This window comes from Rattus norvegicus, chromosome 15 (genome assembly GCF_021556685.1).
Source record: "Rattus norvegicus strain SHRSP/BbbUtx chromosome 15, alternate assembly SHRSP_T2T, whole genome shotgun sequence".
Taxonomy (NCBI): domain Eukaryota; kingdom Metazoa; phylum Chordata; class Mammalia; order Rodentia; family Muridae; genus Rattus; species Rattus norvegicus.
This window is the reverse complement of record NC_141548.1, coordinates 54580031-54597859: the sequence shown is the minus strand read 5'-3', so window position 1 is coordinate 54597859 and position 17829 is coordinate 54580031. Positions and strand designations below refer to the sequence as shown.

The 17829-nt window shown below is 45.6% G+C and overlaps 1 protein-coding gene and 1 non-coding gene across 2 annotated transcripts in view; one reads left to right on the top strand and one right to left on the bottom strand.

Moving 5' to 3' along the window:
• Positions 1–4490, bottom strand: part of Sucla2 (succinate-CoA ligase ADP-forming subunit beta) — a 52809-nt gene extending 48319 nt beyond the window's left edge. The window contains 1 exon segment of the mRNA NM_001108387.2: positions 4401–4490. Coding sequence (NP_001101857.2) covers positions 4401–4490 — 90 coding nt within the window.
• A 734-nt stretch (positions 4491–5224) lies between these two features.
• On the top strand, positions 5225–5296 carry Trnae-uuc6 (transfer RNA glutamic acid (anticodon UUC) 6). Its single transcript has one exon. It is a non-coding gene; the product is annotated as a tRNA-Glu (tRNA).
• Positions 5297–17829: the final 12533 nt, after the last annotated feature.

The window sequence follows — 17829 nt, the reverse complement described above, 5'->3', positions numbered from 1 at the left end:
ACATACTGTCTGTTGTTCTTCCAGAAGACCCAGGTTCTGTCACCAGCACCCACACTGAGAAGCTCACAACTGCATGTAACTCCAGCCTTGGGGAATCTGATATTCTCTTCCCCATTCTACGGGTATCCACACACATGTGCACATACCCATGCATAGTCACATGTATATACACAATCAAAAAGAAAATAATCTTTAAAAATATGTCAGTCAGTAGTCTACGCCAGTCGATGGTACCTCCGGAGCTGCATGTATCAGGAGGAATTAACCACAGAAACAGAGCCCCACTCCTAAAACAAAATCTGAAGATACTGTAGGGACATCAGAACCTACACATTAGATGTTCACACATTAGATATTCAGTTTCAATCAACAATAAAGTTCCTCCATATGACTATAACTTGGGTTATTTGGGGAAAGATCCTATTCCTTGACAACTGGGGGGGTGAGGGGGTTGTCTTGGTTTGGTTTGAGATGGTCTAGGCTGGTCTGCAACTCTAGGAATCAAGTGATCCTGCTATCTCAAATCCCAAACTGCTGGTACTACACATACTATAAGTTCCAAAATTTTTATTCTTAAAGATACATGTATAAGTATACAAGGTGAAGTGCCGTGATATCTTCACAGAGTATCATGTGCTTCTTCTGAACTACTTCTCATGTAGTTCAGCAAAAAGAATGGTATGATTTCAGAGATAAATATATTCATATAATTTTAAGATTATAAATTTAATTACAATATTTATCCCTTGCCTTGCCTTCCTCCCCACAATCTCTCCCATATACCTCTTTTCATTCTCCTTCAAATTCATAGTCTCTTTTTTCACTACTGATTGCATTTATAGATATACATATAATACAGATGTATTCCTAAAAGGAGCTGTTCAGTTCAGCTAACCCTCCCTGTACATATGTTCTCAGGGACAATCATTGAGCACTGAGCAACTAAGTGATGTGCTCCTCCCTGCAGAGGGACACCTTTTCCATTTCCAGTTTTCTTAGCTGCCTAGAGTTCTCGGAGTAGGGCTGAAGCCCTGCGGACTTTTTCATTCCCTTTGGCATGCACAGTGCTGTCGCCCTTGGTCAGCCCACATTGGGCGGCCATGTTGGTGAGACTTTATGGGCACAGCTTCTGACATTACTAAAAGACACACTCTCACAGCAAACTCCCTCGTCCTGACCCTCTGGCTCTTACAATCTTTCAGCCCCCTCTTCACCAATGTTCCCTGAGCCCAAGGTATGGGTATGCTCTGTAGGTGTATCCACTGGGACTAATCTTCACAACTCTGCATTTTGATTGGCTGTGGTTTTCTGTAGTAGTCTCCATCGTTCCAAAGTGAGGTTTCCATAATGAGGGCTGAGGACTATACTTACCTGCAGGTATAATATGAAATGTTAGGGATTATGGCAGTTTAATAAATTAGTAGTTATAGATTCTCTTCCAATAATCAGACTCCACTAGCACTAAGTGGGTAGCTAGGTTTCCAGTATCAGGCATGGTCTCCCTCTTACTGAACAGGTCTGAAATCTAACTGGGGTTGATTACTATCATGGTATGTGTGCACTGACTACACCTCAGGGTTAGCATGCCATGGTGGTCATGTTAAATATAGTATATAGTTAGTTCAACAGGACTGCTGTTGGCCTCCCTCCTTTAGGAAAAATTATATGGAGCCTTCTAGTACCAAGAAAACTTGTCTCCAGGGAAAGAGCATTTGGATCAGCCTCAGCTCAGAGGTCTCCTGGCCCTTCTCTGAAGTACACGGTGTCTTCAGGAACAAACTTACTTATCTTCCACCTCTTGGGGGTAATTAAGAGACAAGAGCAATAGGTTGTATGTTTTGGGAATTTCTTGGCCAACAACTCCAAAGAGGGCTTCTTGTGCCTATTATTGGGAGTTTTGTTCAGGTGGTCTCAGGCTGTTAGATACACGTGTATGTTTTACAGATAAAACATATGGAGCCAGGTGATGATGCACACCCTTTAGCCCCAGCACTCAGGAGTAGAGGCAGACCAATCTCTTTTTAATAAAAGCATATATTGCAAAATGTTAAATACTACTGTTGGAACATTTTCATTAGTTTGAGTTTGGGCTTTTGTTTATTTGATTTGTTGTTGTGGTTAAGACAGGGTAGGGTTTCTCTGCGCAGCCCTAGCTATCCTGGAACTCATTCTATAGATCAGGCTGGTCTTAAACTCAGAGATCCACGTCCAACTCTTTAAAGAATTTTACTGTCTGAAGTATTTAACAGCACTAGCTGTTGTCACTTCAAATTTCATTGGTTTTAAAGTTCTGTTGGTAATTCAAATTCCTGCATAATCCCAAGGACTGGACAGCATCAGAAGTTGCAATCAGACAGGAGCAGGGAGTTTTAGTGTTCTATTGCAGTGGCTGTGAGTAACAACAATGTGTTGTCTGTTTTAACGGTTATACACGCTGTCATCATAAAGAAATGACAAATGCAGCTGGGCATGGTGATGAACACCTTTGGTCCCAGCACTTGGGAGGCAAAGGCAGGTGGCTAAGTTCAAGGCCAACCTGGTCTACAAAATTACAGGATAGGGGCTGGGGATTTAGCTCAGTGGTAGAGCGCTTACCTAGGAAGCGCAAGGCCCTGGGTTCGGTCCCCAGCTCCGAAAAAAAGAACCAAAAAAAAAAAAAAAAAAAAAATTACAGGATAGCCAAGGCTACACAGTGATACCCTGTCTCAAAACAGGAGGAAGGAGGGGTACTTAATGAAAAAGAACATTTCTTACTCAAAAAAAATGACCAGTTCCTGGACAAACCCATGAATACCTGTCATAACCTGGGTTATTCTCCACACAAATACAAAAAACTGGAAGACCAGAGGAATGACTGTTTTTTTTCTTTCCAAGACAGGGTTTCTCTGTACATCCTGGATGTCCTGGAACCTACTCTGTAGACCAGGTTAACTTTGAACACAGAGATTCAAGTGCTACGATTAAAGGCCTGAGACACCACCACCCTGACCAGAGCAATAATTTAAGTGAGCTGAATTACTAAATTTAATGTGTGACCTGAACAAGTTTCCTCCTAAGACACTGTGTCCTCAGCTATAAGAGCAAGATTTCAGACTACTAGCAAACTCCAAAGACACACTCTTAATGCTGGGGTAAAAGGAAAAGAGTTGAAATAAAGACAATGTATTAAACATCCCATAGGGAGATGCAAATGCCCTTTTAAAGGAATTCCCAAATAGATTAAAAACTATTCGAGTAAAAACCTATTAGTTCACTAAATCCTTATCCTCTAAAAACTTGACAGCATTATTTAAAGAAGGGAGGGGCTAAATCTATCCCCTTCAAAACATAGCCAAAACTCTGTAACTATCTTAGAAAGCTGTAACTATCTTCTGTAACCTTTAAGTTTTAAGGTGCTAACACTGGGGGGCCAATTTTTATGGGGCTTGTTATTGTTTAATTGATTTTTGTTCTTTTGTGACAGGGTCACCTGTAGCCTTGACTGGCCTTGAACTCTCAATGTAAAAGATGACCTTGAAGGTCTGACCCTCTTGCCTCCACTCTGCGAGCTAGGATTACAAGGATGCTGGGGATGGAACCCAGAACTTCCTACATGCTAGGCAGGCGCTCCACCAAATAAACTGCAACCCCAGTTTTCATGTTCTCAATGCTGTAGAATAGACACGAGCACACAGCTTCAGAAATGGACAGTTATGGAATTAAACCTTCGCCTTGTCTCGTCTGCTATGTCTCTTAGGCCAAAGTACTTCTACAAGCCACCAGAACGTCATCAATGGTACCTGGCCTTAATGACAACCCCAGCGCTGTTGACAAGCCTAATGACCTTAGGACAAAATCTGATACGCTCTAAATATCGAGAAACAAAGCAACAAAAAGTAGGTACCTACGGTCTGTCCAGAAGTGAAATCCTCTAAAAGACTCCTCCCTTACTCTCCCATCTAGCCAGCTGGGAAACTTAAAACTCGATACCAGCACTCACTACCAGGACTGGCCGATCAAAACACAACTAATTGGGGAAGGCAGGTAGGCCGATTCTGCTGGTGTTCCGAAGTCCTTCCCACCCACGACAGTTCGCGGGACCTGAAAGTACACTTGAAGGACATCCCCCTCACCCAAAAGGGGCCCAGAAGCGTTGGCCCTGCCCCCAGTCTCCTCAAGGAGCGTTCCGGCGGACTCCGGCAAGCGAGGCCGACAGCCAAGACGCCCTGCCGGGGCCTCCTGAGGACAGGGGCTAGAGCGGAGCCGAGATGCCTGAGCGCCAGGTCGCAGCCCTGACCATTGCCTCTGAGCATCGCAAGGAACCCCGGCTGGGCCAGGGCCACGGAGAACCCCGCAGCCGGGTCGCGTCCCCACGCCTTACCCGCCGACCCCCGAACCTAAAGCGAACAGGGCTGACTTACCTGGGCCGTGGCTCGCACTGTAGTCTGCGACCGGTGGCTCCTCAGGGCGGCCGCGGCCAACTGCCGGCCGAAGAACATGGACGCCGCCATTTCTGAGTCCGACCCGTCCCCTCGGCACCGCGCAGGCGCAGAGCCAGCTGCTCCAGAGGTTCACCCGGGCCGTGACAAGGACAATCCTCGGGGCGGGGCCTCGGGTTAACCCTGTCGCTGCCGGACTGGCCTGCTTTGGCTGGCACAGAGCAAACTTTGGTCCTCAGAACTTTCACCTCAGTGACTTGGGGCCACAAGGCCATCAGAACACTTCCTAGAGAACTGTGACGTCGCTACTTCTGTCTTCTTACCTTCTCTGAGTCCTATTAGTCTCACCTGTGAAATGGGGTTAATTAGTGAGAGCGAATGTATGCGTTGAGCCTTTAGGATACATTAGATACCAAAATAAAACATAATAAAATAATAAAGACAGTGCCAATGATACTCGAAAGACTATTACTCACTAGTTACTGAAGCCGACCGCACTCTGAAAACACTAACAAAGTATCTTTGAGAGAGCTAGGGAGATGACTGGTACGGCTGTTGCATCCAGCTGAATTCCCAGCACCCATGTCAGACAGCTCACCTATGGGGTGACAGCTATGGGGTCTGAAACCCTCTTCTGGCCTCCCTGGGCACCTACGCACACGTGCACATACATACAATAACACATACATAAAATTAAAATAAAACACTATCATATTTGAACTGAAAAGGATATTAAGTGGGGTAAACCAGGACCCAGAAAGAGTTATTACATGTTCTCTCTCATTTAAATATGCTATCTTAGAAGCTCCCATATGGTCTAGCGGTTAGGATTCCTGGTTTTCACCCAGGCGGCCAGGGTTCGACTCCCGGTGTGGGAATTCTTTGGGGTTGGGGATTTAGCTCAGTGGTAGAGCGCTTGCCTAGCAAGCTCAAGGCCCTGGGTTCGGTCCTCAGCTCCAAAAATAAATAAATAAATATGCTATCTTTAAGTGTGTGTGTGTGTGTGTGTGTGTGTGTGTGTGTGTGTGTGTGTGTGTGTAAGGGTTAGAGGCCAGAAAACTCCGGAGGACCCCATGAGAGGACAAAATAATATGCTTGTGGTGAAGGCACAGTAACTAATAGGATACATGTGAGAAGGGGCAGGGAGGTAAGGGAAAGGAGGAGGAGACTCAACCAAAACTACATATAAAAATGTTGTAAGAAAACCTATTCGGTGTATGCTAATTTTTTATCAACACCACAGTTTATTTGTAAACATGTTATTTGGGTCAATAATCAAATTGACAACACTTTATACGATTTCCTTGTATAATATTAACATCACAACAGAAAACAATCCACTATACTGAGTTACAGTTTTGGTACTTTCAAATCCTTTTAATACAAAGTGTCCTTGAAGCATTGTGAACATAAAAAGTAAATGAGAGTGGCAAAGGAAAACGAAGGACCCAGTAAGGGAAATCATTTCCCCCAAACGAATACAAAGCCATCTGGTTACGTGTTAAACAAGAAAGGCTCTAAGGCAGTGGTTCTCAACCTTCCTAACGCTGTGACCCTTTAACACAGCTCCTCATGCTGTAGTGACCCCAACCAGAACATTATTTTTTTACTACTTCGTAACTTGTTTTGCTGTTATGAATCATAACAAATAACTGATATGCAGGATATCTGATATATGACCCCTGTGAAAGGATAATTTGAGCCCCCAAAGGGGTCGAGAACCCCCACAGGTTGACCTGTTGTAAGGAATCAGATGACCCTAACTTCTTAAGTGATATAAAGTTGCATTTCTTTAGATACATTTGTGAGGCGAAACTAGACCTTTACTAAACTCTGTATGCTAATTTTTAAAATATACCCACCCAAGGCTTGCCTGGTAGTATATGCCTCCAATCCCATCGTAATGGAAGCTATGGTGGGGAGGTCAAGAACTCCAAACTATCCTAGTAAGACACTGTCATAGAAAGGGATGGGAAGAAATACCCCACTATCAGGGGACCCATCGGCATCCTGTCAGGGACAGGGTAAGGGTCTCATGAGGCCTCACCCCTCCTTGAAGACTGAAAGTTAATGGTTGGCACCGGAGGGCCAGTTTATTCTGTGGAGTAGCCAACATTCCTGTAAGCAAGCCTAGTGAAACTTGTTCAGTCATCAAAGAAAAAACATGAAAGTGAAGCCTGCAGAATTGGGAGAGAAAGAAATGACGAAAATGGGTGAATATGACTGAAATGAATTATATACGGGGGCTAAAGAGATGGTTCCACAGTTAAGAGCAGTTGCTGCTCTTCCAGAACATTCCAGTGTGATTCCCAGCACCCACATGGCAGTTCACATCATCTGTAACTCCAGTTCCAGAGGATCTGATGCCCTCGTCTGGCCTTCCAGGGCACCAGGCCTAAGACTGATACACAGACATGCATACAGGCAAAACACTTGTACACGTAAAGTGAAATTTTAAAATGTATTAGATACATGCGTGAAATGCTATAATGAAACACATTGTGGGTAGATAAGATATGCTAATAGAAATATTTTTAAATAAAAAAAACAAAGCAAGAAAACCACCTCAGGCCCCATCCAGAGGAAATTAGGGATTTTTTATTCTAGTCTCTAGGTGGAGCAGACACATATATCATCTTAATTCCATTTCCTGGCACTGTAAGAAAACACCCTGACAAAGGCAACTTAAGATAGGAAAGGGTTATCTGGCTCACGGATCCAGGTTACAGTGCATCCTTGTGGGAGATCAGGATGACAGGAACTTGAAACGGCTAGACCATCCCACACACAGTGAGCAGCAGTGGGTTATTGCCTGCACATGTGCTCAGCTGTTCACGTTTACTCCCATATAAACCAGATCCCTTACCCAGGGGACACTGGATCTTCCCACTAGTCGGGAGTCCCCCAGAGAGATGCTCACAGGCTTGCCTAATCCCTTGTTTTTAAATATGTGGAAGAAATACTGGGGGTGTGGCTCGTTGGCAGTGTTTAACTAGCGTACATGAAGTCATGGCGTCATTCCCCAGCACCACAGAAATTGGACACAGGGTCACATATTTGTAATGTCAGCATTTCAAGTGTTGGAGGCAGGAGGATCAGAAGTCCAAAGGTAACTTTTGACCACATACTAAGTGCCAGGCTGTGGTAGTAACATTTCCTGGGAGGTGGGGGAAGTTGGGGGGGGGGAGCCTACAAACAGACTGAACTGTTTTTAGACTTAGAAGCCAAGTTAATGATATTCCTTGAGAGCATTTAAGACTGCATACTCAACCTGGTATCCTACTTTGTATTCTGCCTGTTTGAGTTTAACCTTCCTTAAGAGTAGGATATACCAACTTTACTGTCTTGGATGTCTAGCAGCATATGTTTTTACAACCTGAGTCAAATCTTAGCTTTACTCGTAAGTTATATACTCTTCTGTGCTCTGAGCTGGATTAGTGTGTGCGTGTGCGTGCGTGCGTGCGTGTGTGTGTGTGTGTGTGTGTGTGTGTGTGTGTGTGTGTGTTGTGATTATCATGTGCTGAGAGTAGCCAAAAGACTGAAAGCTACCTTAAGACAAATACCTTGTAAAGGTTGGAAGCAACGTGGATCTAAATTGCAGGGTTGGGTTGGTTGGTTGGTTTTGTGAGAAAGAGTTCCTCTGTGTAGCTCTGGCTGTCTTGGAACTAGCTCTGTACACCAGGCTGGCCCGGAACTAAGAGATCCACCTTCCTTAAAGGATGAAAGGCATGTGCTTCCATGCCCTGCTTCCCAATAGCCATTTTTAACCCCCTACTTCTAATTTCATTTAATTATCAGCAGTTGACTTTATTAATCTCTAAAGTGCACCTGTTGGCAAAGGACTGGTTTTAAGCTACAAATAAATGCATAGGGTTTGAACTGAAAGAAGCTAAACTTTTGGCTTTCAAAAACCAAAGCTCAGAAAAACTTAGGAAAATGTCACACACCAGGAAAATAACTGCAAGTCCTATAGAGACAAAAAGGCCAAAAGTAGAAAAACAGAATTTCCCACTGAGTTTCAATCAGACCTTGACTTCTTGGAGTCCTACCCAGTGACCTGTGGTGCCTTATGGCACCAAGTTACAGCCTTACCCCACATGGCCAAACTCAGGAAAAGCAAAAGACATTATGAAATTTATAAGAACTGGGCATTGTGGTGCACACCTTTAATCTCAACACTCCTAAAACAGGGACAGGAGGATGTCTGTGAGTTCCAGGACAGTCAAGGTTACATAGAGAAACCTTGAGTCAAAATAAAATAAAATAAAATGTATAAGATGGTGAACTACCCACGTAAAACCATGTCACTTCACTTAACTCTTAAGGACACACCACAGCCCTAGAGAGGGGTTGATTTTCTGAGAATTCTCTCATTACCCTTCTATCCAAAGTACCCTTCCTCCTCTCCCCACTTCCTCCTCCCTACCTCCCCTTTCTCCCCGCCCCACCCCCGTGCATTTGTGTGTGTGTGTGTGTGTGTGTGTGTGTGTGTGTGTGTGTGTGTGTGTGGTTGTTTTTAGACAGAGTCTCTCACTGAACAGATTTGGCTGGGCTGGAGAACCAACAAACCCCAGCGATTCTGTCTCAGCACTGGGATTATAGGTGTGCAAGACTGTACCTGGCTTTTTACATAGGCGCTGGGGATCTGACTTCAGTCTTATGCTTGTACAGTAAGCATTTTAACAACTGGGCTATTTGTCCCAGCCCCCACTGCATATACTCTTTTCATTTTTTAAAAAAAATTATTTTATTTTATGCATACAAATATTTTGTCTTCATGTATGTCTGTGTACCACACACATGCCTGATGCTCCCAGTGGGCAGAAGAAGACATCAGATCCTCTGGAACTGGAGTTATGAGGATGGTTGTGAGCCACCACGTGGGTGCTGAGAATCGAACACAAGTCCTCTGTAAGAGCACCAAGTGCTCCTAACTGCTGAGCCATCTCTTGAACAGGTATATTCATTTAAAACTCTTTATATCATTTCTGAACTGGTAAATACTTTTATCCCCATACTTGGAGCTTCTTATTCCTGGCCTGACATTTTGGTGGCCTGCCAGGGAAGTCTCCTTATAGCTCTTGGCTTCTCCATTCTGGTGCTATATGGGCGGCCAACTGGCTCAAATGCAACTAAAGATCTCTGGCTGGGACTGTTCTCCAGTAAGATCTGAAGGCCTCTGAGCTGGAATTCCAGACTAGTTTGTCCATCAGGTTAAAGCCAAGAAATGCCTTTCAGTAAACTGCCGAGCGCTTTACTTCCGCTTTGCGTCTGAAGGACCCTGGCCAAGGCTGAACACTTCAGTGGTACCTGAAGACAAGAGAAAAATGGAGTTAGTCTACGAAGATAAAGAGCCGCTTTCTTCCTTCTGGGAGCCTCTTCGCTCTCAACATGTGGGAGTGTTGACAAGAGCAGCTTGTACAGGGCAGGTACACACAGTCCATGAGGACTCCCTCATTCCTGCCTCCCGTCTCTGCTTTTCCCTTCTGTGGTTTCCTGAGGGAGAAAACAGGACACGTGGCTACGGCGTCCATGTGTGGCTTTGATGTTCACATCTGCCATTTTCTTTCCCCACCAGATTCCCTGATCCAAGATGTCCACAATTTTTACTTTCTCCAGAACGGGAGAGTCTCCGGTTTCTCACAGCTGATCTGTGGCCAGTTTCAGTTTGTGAGGCTCGTCTGGCCTGGCCAGTTGGACCAGTTTAGCTCCAGAGTGAAACCAAGTTTTACCATCACAGGCTGGGAAGTGGCTGCTTCTCTTGGCTATGTCCCTAAAGAGAACACAGCTCGGGAGTCAGTTCAAGGAGATCAGGCCTCACTCTCACACTCAGAGAGGTCCGATACTCTCTGGGATCTGTCCAGGCTACACACTGCACCTCTGATAGGACCCACAATAGGCGTCCCAGCTTCTATTTCCTGACTCACCCTGATGATGGGCCCTCAAGAAACCTGTACAAATCTGAGCCTCTGGTTCTTAAAAAGGGAACTTCTTTCCCTTCTAACAAAATTTTCTCCTCATACTCTGCCTGGACCACGAACACTGGCTGCCTAATGGCATAGTGGGCACCAATCCCACCAATCCCGTCAGGTCTCTTGGTGTTGTAATTTACGAAATGGCTTTGTCATCCCTCTGCCCAAGCTTTCGGGGCCTTGTCAGAGATTCCTTATCTATGAGAGGGACGCCATATGTGCCTCATCAGATTCTCTTTCTCTGGTCCCTCTCCACCACACTCCGCCACAGAGGGCATCCACGTGTTCACTCAGCCCCTGCTCAACATCGGACTCCTCTACCAACAGCCACCTCTTTGCTTATCCTCGCCCTGCCCCCCCCCTTCGCTCTGCACCCAAAGCTCTTTCTAACTGCCCCCATCCCCACCCAGGTGAATTCTCTCAGTCAGCCGCCCACTGGGAAATTCATACAGGAAATGCAGGAAATGAATCTTTCTGCTTTACAAGGTGGCTAACCTTGTCATACTCAGAGTATCCCCTTCCCTGTGGATGACCTGACTCAAGGACAATCCTGACCAGGGTCATTAAACCAGGATATGCCACCTTCATTAGAGAGTTCCAAAAGGCTACCGTGGCCTGTATAACCTTACGAGATGCCTACATCATCTGACTGCTTGCTGCACACGAAAGAAGAAGAGTACCAAATCTGTTCTTTCAGGCACACCAGGAAAATAAGGCTCACACTCTTCACCCAGATACGGTCTGCTCAGGTTTCATTGCCAGGCTTGACACAAAGCCCTGCCAATCCTATCAAATTACCAGTGTGAAGAATGAGTGGGGAAGGTTTGCTGAAGCCTTGTCACTCTATTCTCTTAAGGGGCTGAAAGGGCCTTTACTTAGCCTGTAAACTACCAAGTGATGGGATACCATGCATGATCTTCTGAAAACCCTGCATTGTTTCAGTCTAGAGCAGATGAGAGTGCACAGTACACTCACCAGATGTCAGGGGCTCTAGCTGACCTGGCTGTGCATTTCATAAGCTAAGTGTCTTCCGATGTTAGACAAAGGCTTCAAAAACCAGGTTAGAGACTCCAGATTCCTTTCCCTACCTTATTAAACACCGCTTCTAAGATCTTTAATTGTCTTTAACAATGAGGGAGGGATTGAGGGACAGGAGACTCAACGCTGTGGAAGAAAGGGAGAAAGGGACAGGTGAAATGAACCGCAGAAGCAACTGCTTCCACCTTGGGCATCTCTCCAGTCACCATCCAGTTCAGCCTAAGGAAACCAATCCACCCCCACCTCCCCCACACACCCCAAGTAAAAGGGACTCTTTTCTGCTCTCATAGGAATCAACTAGGACAGTTGTCCTGGCCAATTTTAAGTTAACTTGACCACAAGCTAGAGTTATTTGAAAAGAGGGAACCTCAATTGAAAAGAGGCCTCCATAAGATCTGGCTGTAAGGTATTTCTTAATTAGTGGTTAATGGGGGAGGGCCCAGCCCATTGTGGTGGTGTCATCCCTGGGTTGGTGGTCCTGGGTTCTGTAAGGAAGCAGGCTGATAGTCTTATTGTAATTTGTTGGCCTTGTTTAGTTGATATCCCTGGGAGGCCTGCTCTTTTCTGAAGGAATATGGAGAAGGAGTTGATGCCGTGTTTTATAAAAAGATAAGAAAGACCAGAGATATGTTTGATGAGGTAGGTATGGTGTAGGGGAAAGGGGTGTCTCTGTGGGGCCCAGGATGAGGCGTCCCTTCCCCCTCTGAGGTACCAGCCACATGATGGTATAGAATAGTTTATTCAGGGCACGGGGAGGGGAGTTGAGAGAAAGGCAGAGAGAAAGGTGGGGCTATGGGGAAAGGAGTAGAGGCTAGCCATGAGCACTTAGAGAAGGGGAAGGGAATGGGGAGAGAAGAGGAACAAAAACAAGAGGAGAGAGCAAGAGCAAGAAGGCAAGAGAGAGAGAGGAAGGTCAAGCAGACCCTTTTATACTAAGTCAGGCGGGCTGGAGAGATGGCTCAGCCGTTAAAGGCTAGGCTCACAACCAAAAATATACTGAGTCAGGCATACCTGGCTATTACCAGGTAACTGTGGGACCAGAAATGCCAACAGTAGATCTGAGAGAGAAGGGAGAGAGAGGGAGGGGGACTGAGAGGACACAGGGGGAAATAGCAATTGGGATGTAATATATGAGAGAATAATAAATACACAAACAAAGAAACAAACAAATAAAAAAGCAGGCTGAGCAAGCCATGATAAGCAAACCAGTAAGCAGCACTCCTCCAAGGCCTCTGTGTCGGCTCCTGCCTCCAGGTTCCTGCCCTCCTTGACTTCCTGCCCTCACTGCTTCTGATGAAAAACTGTTATAGTCCGGTGTGAATGAAATAAACCCTTCCCTCCCTCCCCATGTTGCTTTTGGTCATGGTGTTTTATCACGGAAATAGAAACCCTAACTAAGATAACAGTTCATCTGGGAGTGCCCAAGGCCACAGAGCTTTTCCAAGGGCCAGCCATGCTCCGTCTGCAAAGCGGAGGGTGACTTGAAGTGATAATGTGCTTCTCTCCCTTAGTGAGGTTCCATCTAAGAAGCTCAGATCAAACCAGAAGGCCTTTGTTTTCACTTTTTCCTCTGACTTTGTTCTTGGACTTTAAGGGGCCCAGCAAAGAGGGAGCTCACATTTGAAATCTAACTGGGGTTCAAAGGCCCCACAAACTAGATCTAGCAATCCTAGATGTGGTAGGGAACAGAATGGCTTCGCTCTTAGACACTGGGCTAATTTTTCAGCCCTCACTGCCTTCTCAAGGAAAATCATCTGGGCTCAACACACCCCACCGATATTAATGGCAAGCTCCCCTCCCTTTTTTAACCTATATGATAAATAAATATTTTTAAACTCGGTCCTTTCTGGTACTACCTAGTTGTCTTATTCCTCCCTTTAGGTAAGGACACCATGTCTAAACTTTAGGGTCATTTGAATATCGTTGAGACTGCAGAAGCACCCATGGCATTCCTGACACCAGCCACGATGGCACAGAGCTGTCTGGAATCCCAAAGGCCTTCCCTACAGTCTATACTGTAGACCCCACATAAATCATCAAGTTCCCTTCAGTCTATACTGTAGACCCCACATCAAGTTCTCCCTGAAGCATGAGATGGTCCCATTGCTGGGTGCTCACTGACAGCTACTCCTTTCACGGTTCCTCTTGAGAACCGAACCATAACAGTTTCCCCCAAGGCCCCAATATCCTTCAGAGTCAGAGGCGTGAAAAGCCCTGTCTTGAAAGTAGTTAAATGAACCCTAAGGAATGCTCAAGGATCTCAGGCTATAAATGAGGTTGTGGTCCCAAACCCCCGTATAACTTCTTGGGTAATATATCCTCTGATACATCTTCATTTGTATGTTGTATCATAGGACATTTTCTTTTGTACTCCAGTCTACTCAGACTGGATTTCTTCAACACCCTTACTAAATAGCTAACCTGAACTATCTCCCTTCTGGCTTTCAAGAATGTCTCTATCTCTTTGGACAGACTCTAGCCAAAAAATCTGTCCTTCCTTAATTTCCCCCTGGGAACAAACTCTTTCAGTATGTTAGAGAAGTTCTTAGTCAGCAGTCCGAACAAACCCACTGTAGATCAAAACGCAGTTCTCACCTTTCAAAACCTAGGCTTCTGTACATATAAGGTTTCTCCGTCAAAAGTCCCAACTTTGTATCAAAAGATCCAGTTAACAGGGTTTACCACTCCAGTCATAAGGAGCCTTTCCGGTCACAAGAACTTCGCTTTGACCACAAAGACTCCAGTTAGAAAACAGGACAATGGATTTTCTTGTCATAACAGGATTTTTCAGAAATTAGATTACACGGTCTGGTCTTACAGCTAAACCTTTTTAGAGGTCTTAAGGAGAGCAGAGGAGAGTGAATAGGGTAAGCCCCTAAAATGACACAGTCCCTAGACTTCCTCGAATAGCAGAGAAATCTAAATTAGCCCTAGTGCTAAGTACGATGGCCTACATGCCCCATTCACTCTCTGAAACTCTTAATTCCAGAGCCTTCCACCAAGTCACAGGTTGTATAGAGCAAGTGCCAGGGTCTGCCCTTGCAAACCCCAGAGCATATGGTAAGACCTGCCAGAGGCTAAGTCACCTGACCTTATTGCCAGACCCTGACTCTGAGACCTCTACAACAATCCTGTCAAATAGGTGACAGGACCTGGAGCACTAGACTAGACTACAAGATTCTCCACTTGCCCACTGCAAGGTCACCTGGTTCTCAGGTTTATGTGGCAGAACACAGGTGTTAGTGACCCTCACAGAGGTCATCGGACAGGACTGAGACTTATAACTGATACAGACTTCATCTGCGCTTTCCATGGGAAGCCATCTGTAGAGAAAGGAGCGTCACCACCCTACTAAGCATGCCCTCTGAGATACTTGCAGCCTCCTGGCTTCCAGATCAAGTGGTCATCATTCATAGAAAGACCTACCCAAAGCTCTCTGAGGCTCCTCCAGATAAAAACCATGCCATGGATCGTCTTCCACGGCAAGATGCCTTAGCTCCCAACCGTGATCTCCCCTCACCTGTGATACATCCCTCAAGACATGCAGTGGGTTTAAAATCAGGGATTCACAGCAAGCCCTATGAGATCAATCATGTCTTTTTATGGAGCCCTCAAACAAGCTGTTGCTTCCTGGATCGTCCTAATGGAAAACCCTGAACAGTTTTTACCAGGCCACATTTTGGGGACCAAAGACCTCTTAGATTTCTCTTGCTGTGATACAACACTGACTAAGCACAAACTTAGAGGAGGAAAGCGTTTATTGGTTTACAGGTTACAGCCCACTCTCAAGGAAAGGCAGGGCAGGCACATGAGTCAGGAGCTGAAGAGAGACCATGAAGGAGTGGTGATCACAAGTTTGCCTGGCTATCTTCTCATCTAGCCCAGGACCAGCTGCCCAGAGCTGGTTCTGCCAACATTGGGCTTGGTTCTCCCATATCAACTAGCAATTAAGAAAATACTCCACAGGCAATGCTCACAGGACAGTCTGATGGAGGCACTTCCTCAATTGAGATTCCCTCTTCCCAAGTATGGCTAATTTGTGTCAAGTTGGCAGTAGCCATGACACTGTTCAAATTCTAACTGAGCCTCTCTCAGAGGCATGGGAATTCTTTAGACCCCGGCTCCATTTCCAAAGCTTTATCCACCAGTTGTCAGGCCAATCCTGAAGGATTCTCAGACCTCCCCCCCCTTTACAGCCAGTCCAGCATAGGAGAACTGTGTCAGGGAAGACTGACGACCACAGCCATACAAGGGACTCAAATAACCACCAGTTGCAGTGGATGCAGAAACTCACTGGGGAAAGAAAAGTAAGGCAGAAACAGCCCCCAAGGTAACCACTGTCCTCACGGAATGTATTATTCCATATCTCAGGCTCCTCTGGGATCCTTCAGGGACTGTGGTCATGCTTTCATTTTTAATACCATTCAGGGAGTAAGGCTTTCAAAATTAACATGGTCTGACCCCCAATGTACTGGCTAGTTTTGTGTGTCAACTTGATACAAGCTGGAGTTATCACAGAAAAAGGACATTCAATTGAAGATAGGCCTCCATGAGATCCAGCTGTAAGGCATTTTCTCAATTAGTGATCAAGGGGGGAGGACCCAACCCATTATGGGTGGTGCCGTACCTGGGCTGGTGGTCCTGGGTTCCATAAGAAAGCAGGCTGAGCAAGTCAGGGGAAGCAAGCCAGTAAGTAACATCCCTCCATGGCCTCTGCATCAGCTCCTGCTTCCTGACCTGCTTAAGTTCCAGTCCTGACTTCCTTTGGTGATGAACAAAAATGTGGAAGTGTAAGCTGAATAAACCCTTTCCTCCCCAACTTGTGTCCTAGTCATGATGTTTGTGCAGGAATAGGAACCCTGACTAAGACACCCAACATCCTTAATCTTCCTGGAAGGTCAAAAAGACTAGCCTAATCCTTTAAGAAATCTCTCAGTAAGCTCACACTTGAAACTTCCTGGTCTTCTTGGACCACTTTTGTGATTCTGTATTTTTCCTACGTCTATAACCTCAGCCCCTTCAAAGTCCTTTATGGCAGGCCCTTCCTCTAAAGAGACCTCTTATTATATCCAGAGAATAATTATCTGACTGTCACCAGGACAAATAAGACTACCACTGAGTATAGCCCAGTACAGCTCTAAGCCTGAATCCACCATTTCAAAATTAATCCTCACGTTATTCAGGAGACTAGGTCTATCTTAAAACCATCCAACATGGGGTTGGGAGACATGAGGTGGGTGAAGTGCAAGCCTGGGGACATGGATTCAGATTTCCCCACATCCACATAAAGACCTGGGCGTCGCGGTACACATCTGTAATCCCAGCACTGAGAAGCAGAGGCAGGAGGATTCTCAGCACTCAGTGAGTTCAACTAAAATGTAAACGCTTAATTCAGTGAGAGATCTCATCTCAAAAGAAAAAAAAAAAGAGTTGAGGAGAAAAAGCAATTGATGTCAATATCCTGACAGCAAACTCTGGCCTCCACATGCTTCAGCATAAACATGTACATCTACACATATATGCATATAACACACACACACACACACACACACACACACACACACGCACACACACACCCTTCCACAGGAGGAGAAACACCAGAAAAACTCTCTTGGCACTGCCAATCAGAGCAGCAGTGAGATTCCGTTTTAGTGAGACCCATTGAATCAGCAGTCTGGCCATCCCAGAACTTCAGGGAACCCAGCTTTTGGGATTAGGTGATGACACTTGACCAGCAGAAAACCTTTAGACTTACGGAAAGGAATTTTAGTCGCTGTATTTGACAAGTTAGAAATCTGGCTGGAGACTGTCTGTAGGAAAACAGACTCAGTTTCTAGGCAGCATGCCCAACACTAGAAAGGACCACTCAGCAGTGGGTCCAGCATCTACAGTCAGAGTCCTGAGATATAACCCACTTCTGTGACTCAATCCATGAATGGCCACTCACGGAGAGAAGCAGCATCACACTCCGCCTATCTTAGCAGAAGTTAGAATGCGCTTACAACCTAAGCCTGAGGAAGGTTCACCAATCTCTATGGCTTGACCCAGGAAGGACTACCCACTACAAAGGCCAGCATCTGTGACTTACACTCAGAACAGAACAGCCATGTGGGTCCCCAGGAAGAAAATCTCAGAAAGCTGAAACTGAACCGGAAAGCCGGCAGACTGCGCTCAGACTGCACAGCTCTGCCCAGCTCGCGTCTTCAGTTTAGCTGGCTGTTTCATCCTGCTCTGTCTTCCCCCCCCTGCCCCCCTTCATTCCCACTCCACACACACTTTCTCCTCTTTCTTTTCTTTCCATTCTCCTTTTCCTTTTGAGGAACTTTGGCCTGCCGTGCTGGCATTCGTCTGAGTGTCTCAGCCTGAGGCTAGGCTTATTTTGCCTTATCAGATTATATTAC